Source organism: Tenrec ecaudatus, chromosome 12 (genome assembly GCF_050624435.1).
Source record: "Tenrec ecaudatus isolate mTenEca1 chromosome 12, mTenEca1.hap1, whole genome shotgun sequence".
NCBI lineage: Eukaryota > Metazoa > Chordata > Mammalia > Afrosoricida > Tenrecidae > Tenrec > Tenrec ecaudatus.
This window is the reverse complement of record NC_134541.1, coordinates 123,254,556-123,265,223: the sequence shown is the minus strand read 5'-3', so window position 1 is coordinate 123,265,223 and position 10,668 is coordinate 123,254,556. Positions and strand designations below refer to the sequence as shown.

At 46.9% G+C, this 10,668-nt stretch overlaps 1 protein-coding gene across 1 annotated transcript; it reads right to left on the bottom strand.

Annotated features, from left to right (window-relative positions):
* Positions 1–9,651: 9,651 nt before the first annotated feature.
* LOC142422907 (uncharacterized) lies at positions 9,652–9,924 on the bottom strand. The gene has a single exon (XM_075528125.1). It carries the CDS (start codon positions 9,922–9,924, stop codon positions 9,652–9,654), a length of 273 nt encoding a protein of 90 aa, XP_075384240.1.
* Between the last annotated feature and the right edge of the window lie 744 nt (positions 9,925–10,668).

Sequence of the window (10,668 nt, the reverse complement as noted above, 5' to 3'; positions counted from 1 at the left end):
AATATATACTTTATTGTGTTTGGGGTGAAGGGTTAGACAGTAGTTTAGGTTCCCATTCAACAATACCCATAGGACTTATTTTTTAAATAATTTTATTAGGGGTTCATACAACTCTTATCACAATCTAAACATACATCAATTGTGTAAAGCACATTTTGTGCATTCATTGCCCTCATCATTCTCAAAACATTTGCTCTCCACCTAAGCCCCTGGTATCAGCTCATTTTTCCCCTCCTTCCCTGCTCCCCCTCCATCATGAACCCTTGATAATTTATAAATTATTGTTTTGTCATATCTTGCATTGTCTGATGTCTCCTTTCACCCACTTTTCTGTTGTCCGTCCCCCAGGGAGGATGTTATATGTAGATTCTTGTAATCGGTTCCCCCTTTCCAACCTACCCTCCCTCCACCCTCCCAGTATCACCACTCACACCACTGGTCCTGAAGGGCTCATCTGCCCTGGATTCCCTGTGTTTCCAGTTCCTATCTGTACCAGGGTACATCCTCTGATATCACCATATTTGTTAGGTAGAATTGGGATCATGATAGTGCGGGGGTGGTGGGGGTTGGTGAGGAAGCATTTAGGAACTAGAGGAAAGTTGTATGTTTCATTGTTGCTGCATCGCACCCTGACTGGCTCGTCTCTTCCCCAAGACTCTTCTGTAAGGGAATGTCCAGTGGCCTACAAATGGGCTTTGGTTCTCCACTCCACACTGCCCCACTCATTAACAATGATATTATTTTTTTTCTTTGATGCCTGATAACTGATCCCTTCAGCACCTCGTTATCATGTAGGCTGGTGTGCTTCTTCCATGTGGGCTTTATTGCTTCTGAGCTTGATGGCTGCTTGTTTGCCTTTAAGACCCCAGATGCTATATCTTTTGATAGCCAGGCACCATCAGCTGTCTTCACCACATTAACTATTCACCTGCTTTGTCTTCAGTGCTTGTGTCAGGAAGGTGAGCATCATAGAATGCCAATTTAATAGAAGAAAGTATTCTTGCACTGAGGGAGTACTTGAGTCGAGGCCCACTGTCCATCTGCTACCTTAATATTAAACCTATAAATATATGCACATAGATCTATTTCCCCATCCTCATGTATAAATACATTTACATATGTACATGCCTTTATTTAGACCTCTATAAATGTCCTTTGCCTCTTAGCTCTTTCCTCTAGTTCCTTTCACTTTCCTCTTGTCCCACTATCATATCAGTCTTCATTTGGGTTTCAGTAATTCCTCGTGGTTACATTACCCTTGATCACTCCCTACCAGATCTCTTCCATCCTCTTCACCACCGATTTGGATCACTTGTTCCCTTGTCCCCGGGTCTGTTACCCATAGGACTTCTATGGGTGAATTTTGGAAGGAGATTGCCAGGCCTTTCTTCTGAGGCACCTCTGTGGGCACTTAGACTTCACCCCACCACTTGAATTTGAGTGTGGTTATGTGATTGCCTTTGACGCATGGTCATTAGCAAACAGGGTACAAACAGAGCCTTGGGAAGTGCTTGCATAGTGAAGTTGACTCTATCACTGCCCCAAGACGACCGCCCTGGCTAGCCTGTAGCATTATGAGAGGATACCTGCCGCCTGCCAGATGGGTGAAGTGAGCTGTCCCAGGCCATCAGTTCCTAGTCATCCAGGCCCTCAAACCCACTGAGTCAAGAGCTAACCAAAATGACTGCTTTTGGAAGCCACCGTGCTTTAGTGTGGTTTGTTAGATAGTACAAGTTAACCGAAGCCACCACTCAACAAGTAATGAACAGGTGTCTCATGGCCAGGCACTGCACTTGACGCTGGAGATGAATAGCTCAATGGTGGGTATATAATCCAGTCCTGGCTAATCAGATCATCTCCCTCCACTACATCACAATTTCCTACTGACTGGTACCCATTGTTGGAGGTGGGTCATCTGCTTTTCTTCCCTGACCTGTTCTGCAGACCAGAATGGCCCCTGGGGGTCAGGCCCAGATACAATATCTCTTCAGCATCACCCTTATATGGACAGTAGGGGCTGCGAGAGAGGCAGTAAAGCTTGGTGGTTAAGGGCATCAGACAAACCCAGCAAAGCCACTGCCTTTGAGTCAACTCCAACTCATAGCAACATCATGCCGGGTTTCCAAGGCTATAAATCTTAATGGGATTTTTCTCCTGCAGAGTGGCTGGGTGAACTGCCTGACTACTAAGGGGATTCAAATACCAACCTCACAACTTCCTGTTATGTAACTCACTGGAGTTCAGTGCCTCCACTGCAAACTTAGGCTCACGGACACACAGCCTTGTTAAGCCTCAGGCTTCTTAATCTGTAAATCCTAGTACTGTATTCCGAGGGCTGTTGTGATAATCAAGAAAGAGCGCATGCATTTATAGGTTAATTATTAAGGTAGCAGATGGACATTGGGCTTCTACTCAAGACCTCCCTCAACGCAGGAACTCTTTGCTCTAATAAACTGGCATTCCGTGATGATCACCTTCCCAACATGATCTTGGAAGACAAAATGGGTGCATAAGCTAAAGGGGTGAAGAAAGTTGATGGTGCCAAGCTATTACACAATATAACATCTATGGTCTTAAAGACTTGAAGTTAAACAAGCAGGCATCTAGCAGGGAAGCAACAAAGCCTTCATGGAGGAAACATACCAGACTGTGATCAGGTGTCGGGCATCAGAAGACACAAAACAACCATTTTGATGCAAATGAGGGGGGTTGGAATGGAGATCCAAAGCCCATCTGTGGACAATTGGACTTTCCCTCACAGAAGGGTCACAAGGAAAGGACGAGCCAGCTAGGGTGCAGTTTAACATTGACAAAACTCACACAATCCTCTAGTTCTTTAATGCTTCCCCCCCCCACAGCCACTATCATGACCCCAGTTCTATCTTACAAATCTGGCTAGACCAGACTGCTACAGATAAGAGCTCTCAACACACAGAATCCAGGACAGATAAAGCTCTTAGGGTCAATATTGAGTGTAGAGATACCATGAGGGTAGAGGGAAGATGGGAGAAGAAAGGGGGAACCAATTGCAATGATTGACATACACCCCCCCCCAAAGGGGGACAAACAACAGAAATGTGGGTGAAGAGATATGAAAATAAAAATAATTTATAAATGATCAAGTGTTTACGAGGGCAGAAGGGGAAAAAAGAGGAGCTGATACCAAAACAGTAGAAAGAAACTGTTTTGGAAATGATGATGGCAACCTATGTTCAAATGTGCTAGATAAAATTGATGTATGGATTGTGATAAGAGCTGAAAGAGCTCCCAATAAAATGACTTATTAAAAAAGGAAAGAGTGCAGGTACAGTCCTTCGCCAAGAATCTAGCACACAGTAAACATCCATTCCTCAGGGATTTGGGACCCTTTGGAGACTGATTCTCCATCTTTGGAATGAACAGCACGCCACCTGATGCTAAGGCCATCCTCACGATGGTGTAAGGATGAGCAAAAGCAAAGCGCAGAGCAAACTCAGCTCCATGCCTCAAATGGCAAACGCATGGTTTTCTTGGTGTCTGTCAGCATTACGAACAATCCAAGGTGGAAGACTGGGGAATCCTCCTGGGCTGAGACCGGCTCTCCACTTCTTAACGGTGGGCACCTTGGGGCCTTCAGGCACGCTGTCCTCTCTTTGCTGCACAAACGACTTTTTATGGGGGACTCTGTGACCAAACTGACCTGCCAAGTGGTGTAAGAATTTATTTTTTTAGGTCTCGGTTTTCCCACAATACAGTGTGTGTGTGTGTGTGTGTGTGTGTGTGTGAGAGAGAGAGAGAGATGGAGAGAGACAGAGAGACAGAGAGAGAGACAGAGGGCGTGATGGAGAGAGAGAGAGAAGGCGAGAGAGGAGGAGGGAGAGGGAAGGAGAGCACGAGAAAGGAGAGAGAGAAGGTGAGAGGGAGAGAAAAAGAGAGAGAGGAGATGGAGAGAGAGAAAGAGAGGAGAGAGGAGAGAGGGAGAGGGAGAGGAAAGGAGACCACTAGAAAGAAGAGAGTAGGAGAGAGAGAGAGAAAGAGAGAGAGAGAGAGAGAGAGAGAGAGAGAGAGAGAGAGAGAGAGAGAGAGAGAGAGAGAGAGAGAGGTTCAGAATGGCAAACAGACTTTGAGTTATGCACTGTCTCTGCTCAGTTGTCAATGCCTCTCTGGCACTGCCAGTTGAGATTCTTGCCTCATCCAGGCTCGTCAGGAAGCGGTCTCGTGATGGATCCGTAACATCTGCAATGGCTCTGAACTGGGGGACTGAAGCAGATTTGCTGACGCTGACTAGGCAACCCTTAGAGTCTCCTGGGGATACTAAGATTCAGTGGGTTGATGCATTCCTGACGTGACGGCCTGGTCCCTGGCTCCCGTGCTGTGGGTGCTTCAGAGTGGAGTGCGTTTCACTCCTCTGTGAGCATCCCTGGGAGCTGGCTCTGGGCCCCCACCCTACAGTGCCTGGGAGAGAGAGAGACAAGGCTGTGCTAGGAAAGGCCTGGTGCCCTCTCCCAGATTTACTGGCTGTGACCTTGAAGTGGAAGTCACTCTTGCCAAGTGTTCTGGTGCTCCCTCTTTTTGGAGCACAAGGCTCATACTGCCACATGGCTGGGCAGGCTCACGTGGCTGGCCTGGCTCACGTGGCTGGCCTGGCTCACGTGGCTGGCCTGGCTCACGTGGCTGGCCTGGCTCACGTGGCTGGCCCTCATCAAATGAGTTGTGAGCACAAGGGAGACCCTTCAGGGAGATCGGCATCTTTCTGATGAGGTTGAGGGAGTGTGAAATGGATTGGCACGCACAGAGTTTGCACAATTGGGACAAGGGAAGGAAGCAGGATTGGGCAGGAGGAGACCCTGAGCGCCACCACCATCTCTGAAGCTGGAATGGCCCTGTAGAGATGTCCCTGGCTGGGGCCAGATCACCAAGTCTTATATCCATCAAAGCCCACTGCCATCAAGTTGAGTTCAACTCAAAGTGACCTTACATAGACTTTCCAAGGCTGTAAGATTTTTGGGGAGCAGAGAACTCGTTCTCCCACAGAGCAGCTCGTGGATTTGAACCAATAACCTTGAGTTCAGTGTTTACCCAACAGCACCGCCCGGTTTCTGGTCTTTTTACCAAGAGCAGTGCCTTCATAAAGGCTGTTTATTTGATTGATTGAAAGAGCTCTTGAGCCGACTCATACACAGCATCATCCTCTCGTTGGGGACGAAGGCAGAGCTCTCCGTCTCTCCCCTTCAGGCATCGCTGACGCTTTCCCACTGATTTTTGATGTGTCTCTATTCTTTTAGCCTGCCTTTGCACTGTGTCTGGCTCCACATCACAGGCTCGGAGACGGAATCAAAGGCCACCGGTCCCCTGTGGGAACTGCAGCCTTGTGGGGATCCGAAGTGTTCACGGCTGCAGCAGCTGCGTCCAGGCTTCCTGAGCGGAATCAAAGCCACCCAAGGAGCAGAAACACAGGAGGGCCATAAAGGTTAATGTCCCGCGAAAGAGCCTGGAGGAATAGCAACTTGAATGCAAAATAAAACCGGATGGACTGATGCTTGCAAAGCCTAGTCATGCCTTAGACAGGCTCCAGCAGCCAAGCTGGTGGGGAGAAGCGGGTCTCTGGAATCAGAATCTTGGAGGGGCATCCTGAGCCTGGTGCTTTTCAAAGACTCCCCAGGTAGATTTGAGGTACACCAGGACTGAGCACTCCTGCTGTAAATCATTTCACAATGGTGCAAGGGTGCAGTGTTGTATTGCAATGGCTTGTAAAACAGGCATGAACGTGTGTTTCCTGAGGTTCTTGGGAGGATTCCATATGAAGCCCTCCGACAGACTTTAACAGCGTATTAAAGACCCATCAGAAGGGGTCCTATTAAGGAAATTATGATTCACTTGTAGCTGTTAAAAATCATGAGGCAGATTTATTCACATTACTAGAGCCTCCTTCCTAGTAAATATGAAGCGATAAAAGCTTGGTGGTGAAAATTTTATGGTGTGTCTCCATTTTGAGGGCAGGGAGTTTGGGGCATAAATTCCTGTATTCCTGTACAGATATATGTATGCGTGACTTTCTCTAGAAAACCAAACACCAAAGCCAGCTGACTGCTCTCAAACGGATTCTGGTCCTCAGTGGTGCTGTAGGGGAGGGGAGAACGGCCTCGCTGGGCTCCCGAGACTGGAACCGTTTATGGAGTAAATAGTCATCTTTCTCGCAAGGAGCAGCTGGTGGATTTCAACTGCTGACCTTGTGGCCAGCAGCCCAAAACGTAACTCATTACAGAAAGTGGTTAGAGCGGTTGTCTCTGGGGATTGGCGATAGGGACAGGGAGGCTGCATGGCATGAGAAAATTACATCTTAGCTAGACACTGGCTTGGTTTATTACCTTTGCTCTCTCTCTCTCTCATTTTTGTGTGGCATTGGTGTTTCACTGGTAGAACTCCTGTCCTCCTTGTGGAGACCAGGGTTCCTAGCCAATGCACCTCATATGCAGCCACTATCCATCTGTCCGGGAGGCTATGGATGATGCTGAACAGGTTTTAGCAGACGTAAAACTTTTAGACTAAGGCAAACTAGGAAGAAAGGCCTGGTAACCTACTTCTGAAATCAGCCAAAGAAAATCCCTATGGATTCCAATGATCTAACCCCAATGTTGCCACGACCCAGGGCCATCTCCACCGCAGCTAACAGCTGTATCTTATGTTCATACTTTTTATTGAGTAGCAGAAAAAAATGTCATATGTGATTTGGATGCCCCACCAGGTTTTAGAACCCTTTCCACGAACCGCGAGACCAGTCCTGTCTTGTGTAATTCTAGCATAGACTTTGTGATTCTCACAAGTTACCTATAAATTATAGAGCAGGGTTCCCGTAACAGTCCTCCCAAACCACCTTGGCAGGACTTGTGGAATCAACAGAGGCTGCGTCCTTTGTTTTAACAACCTTTTTTGTGATTTGGGTGAAGGTTCACAGAGCAAATCAGTTTTCCATTTGGCAATTCATACATACTTTGTTTCACGTCATTGATTGCAATCCCTGCAAAGTCACATCACTCATCCACTACCTCCCTGTATTTCTCTTCCATTCTCCATCTTTCCTAACCCTTCAGTACTTTGTCCTTGGGCCAATGCTGCCTTTTTTGCTCTCAAATGGTTGCTATTTTGAGGCATGCCTAATTCCTTCATGTTAGCGTTCACCATATGTTGGTGAGAGGTACCATCAAGTCGGTTTTGACTTAGAGAAACCCCATGTACAACTCTGTGCCATCCTTACAATTGTCCCAGCGTTTAAGCCCATCAATGCAGCCTCTGTGTTAATTCATCTGGTGGAAGGCCTTCCCCCTTTTCACTGCCCTTCCACGTTACCAAGCGTGGTGTCCTCCAGAAACTGGTCTCTCATGACAACATGTCCAAACTATGTGAGATGAAGCCTCGCCATCCTTGTCTCCGAGGAGCCTCCTGGATGTACTTCTTCCAAGACAGATGTGTTTGTTCCTTTGGCGGTCCGTGATGCTTTTAATATTCTTCCCCAGCACCAGCGTTCACGTGCATCTATTCTTCTTCAGTCTTCCGTAGTGAGCTGTCTGTTCATGTTCTCTACCCATTGAATTGGGTTATTTCTCTAGTTGTTGAGGTGTTAACATTTCCTAAACATGTTGAACATTAGTTGGTTGTCCAGTGTGCTGTTGCCAACTCCCCACCCCGCCGACCCGGCCCAGCCTATTTGTTCTCTTTGAACTCCTCTGGTAAAATCTTTTGATATCCATAAATGTCTAGTTTTTTATGAGGTCCTGATCATTGAGTTTGTCTTTTGCTAGTTATTGTCACTTATGCAAATAGTGTTTATGCCATGGCTTAGACACCCTAAATTAGTTCCTATTTTTTCATGGATGGTCTTTATAGTTTTAGATTTTACATTGAGGTCTTTGATCTATCTTGCTTTTGTTTTTGTATATGGTGTGAGATACGAGCCCCATTTTATTTTGCTGTAAAAGGAGAACCCAGTTTTGTCAGCATCATTTGTTGAAGAGACTACCTCTTCTCTATTTAATGAAGTTTAGGCATTTGTCAAAGATCAGCCTTCCATGAAATTAAACAAGTGGCCATGTAGCAGGGAAGCAACAAAGCCTACATGGAAGAAGCACACCAGTCTGTGTGATCACGATGTGTCACTGGGATCAGGTATCAGGGATCCGAAGACCCCAAATAAACAGTCATATCAATGTGAATGAGGGTGGTTGGAGTGGAGACCCAAAGCCCATCAGTAGACAATTGGACAACCCCTCACAGAAGGGTCACAAGGAAGGGATGAACTAGCCAGAGTGCAGTATAGCACTGAGGAAACACACAACATTCCTCTGGTTCTTTAATGCTTCCTTCCCACCACTACTATGACCCCAGTTCCACATTACAAATCCAACTAGACCAGAGTATGTACAGACAAGAGCTCTCAACACACAGGATCCAGGACAGATAACCCCCCAGGAAAAGTAATGGGGGAAGGCTGAGGGGAGAAGGGGGAAAAAGGGGAACCGAACACAAGGACTAAGGGATAATACCACCCCTATCACCACCCTGAAGAGGATGAACAACAGAAATGTGGGTGAAGGAAGATAGCAGATGGTGTAAGATAGGAAAATAATAATTTATAATTTATGAAGGGTTCATGAGGTGGGAGGGCGGGGAAGGGAAGGTTAAAAAGGAGCTGATACCAAGGGCTCAAATAGAAAGAAAATGTTTTTAAAATGATGATGGCAACATATGTACAAATGTGCTTGATACAATTGATGTTATAAGAGCCCCCAATACAATGATTTATTAAAAAAAAGAAATGGACCATGCTTGTGGAAAATGTCAATACTCCCCCAAATGATCTATGGGTAGAATGCAATCCATTCCAGATTCCAAAATTATTCTTTAAGGAAAGAAGAATGCAAATACCGAATTTATATGGAAAAGGGAAAGTCCTTGAATAAGCAAAGTCCTGCTGGAGAATGACTAATAGGAGGCCTCGTAGTTCTGAATGCAAACCCTACTACACAGCCACGGTTGTCAAAACAGCCTGGCAATGGTACAGCGCTAGACATGTTGACCAGTGGAACAGAAGGGCCCCAGAGTAAATCGATCCACTTATGAAGGCTGATTTAAAAAAAAATACAAATCATATTTCTGTTGTTGGTCCCCCTGGGGAGGGGGAGAGTTATACGTTAATCATAGCAATCAGTCCCCCCCTTCCTCCCCTTCCCCCCTCCCCTTCCCCCCCCTTCCTCCCTCCCTTTCCCCCTACCTTCATGGTATCGCTACTGCCATCGGTCCATTTCTTCTAAATTTCAAAATTTGTTGTAGTGTGGCTCTTCCTATCTTTTGTATTCTAGTTGGTTTGTTGTGGCTGTCACCGATTCTATCTTATTATATTTACACCTTCTTTTCCTGTTAGTTTCGGCATTTGATTTTAGTATTTTTTTTCAAAGAGCAAAACATGGTCTTGCTGATTATTAATGTTTTATTCATATGATTTGAGCTGCAATCTTTTTATTTTTCCTGCAAGGAGGGGCAGAATCTGTGCCTGCCATTTCCATCACGACCGCTCCTGTTGGATGGCGGTATCGTGCTTTGTAATGGTTTAACATCTTATGGTGGTGCCGCGTTGTTAGGGCAGCTTGGTCCTTGCCCGAGGGAGTTCGGTCCCTATTACGCCTTCGCCAATGGCCGCAACTTCTTAGCCCTTTTCACTCGCTTCACCTTGCTTGCGACTGCTGTGCTGCTGCGCCGAGAGGACTTTTTCCTTGAGCTCCCGCGAAGCAGTCTTGTTATTCTCCGCTGTATCTTCTTCACCTTGTTACTGCTTGGCGACTTGGGTCGGCAGGACGTCTTGGTTTTCTTCCTCCCTTTTGTGGTCGGGCTTGAAGTTGGTTGCTCTGAAAGTGCGTTCGCGCCATCCGGATCCCTGGGGAGTTTACTCATGTTGAAACCGTCGGGTGGTCTGTCCCCCGGGGTCCTGACCACACTGCCTATAACCCTCCCAGGACAGGGAGCGGCCCCACCCTTTACTTTTGTTTGTTCATCTGGGTGCTTCCCCCACCCATTGAGGCATAAAGGCAGACATCATAAAACAGAACTTCGGACATCTCCATGGGGGCCTGGGGATGTTGGAGAGACCCAGATTTCTCTGGCTGGGGAAAGTTGGTCTTCTCGCTAGAGAGGGTTCCTAACCTGCCCTTCAGTCCCTGCTCATCGTTTACAGCCATGGAAAGGAGAGGGTCTTTCCCCGACCACTGCACGCATAATCCCAGCCCATTGCTGTCCAATCCATTCCAACTCATACTGACCCTCAAGGGCAGGTAGAGCTGCCCGTCATTTCCAAGGTTGTAATCTTCATGGAAGCAGACTGTCTCATCTTTCTCGTAGGGAGCGGCTGGTGGCTTCTAAATCCTGCTCTTCTGGTGAACTACTGAGTCACCGGGATCCTCTTTTCTTTAACCATGTTGTTAGGTGCTGCCAGGTCAGCCATGACACAGAGTGGTCTGATGAACAACACAAGGAAACACTGCCTGGTCCTGCGGCCGTCCTCACACTCATTTGTTGAAACATGTCAGTTGGTATGCCATCGTTTCCTGGCGTCTTGTTCGTCAATGCCTTCCGTGCAGCCTCGACTTCAGCCTTTTGTGTCACAGGATCTTGATCATATGCCACCTCCTGAAATGACAA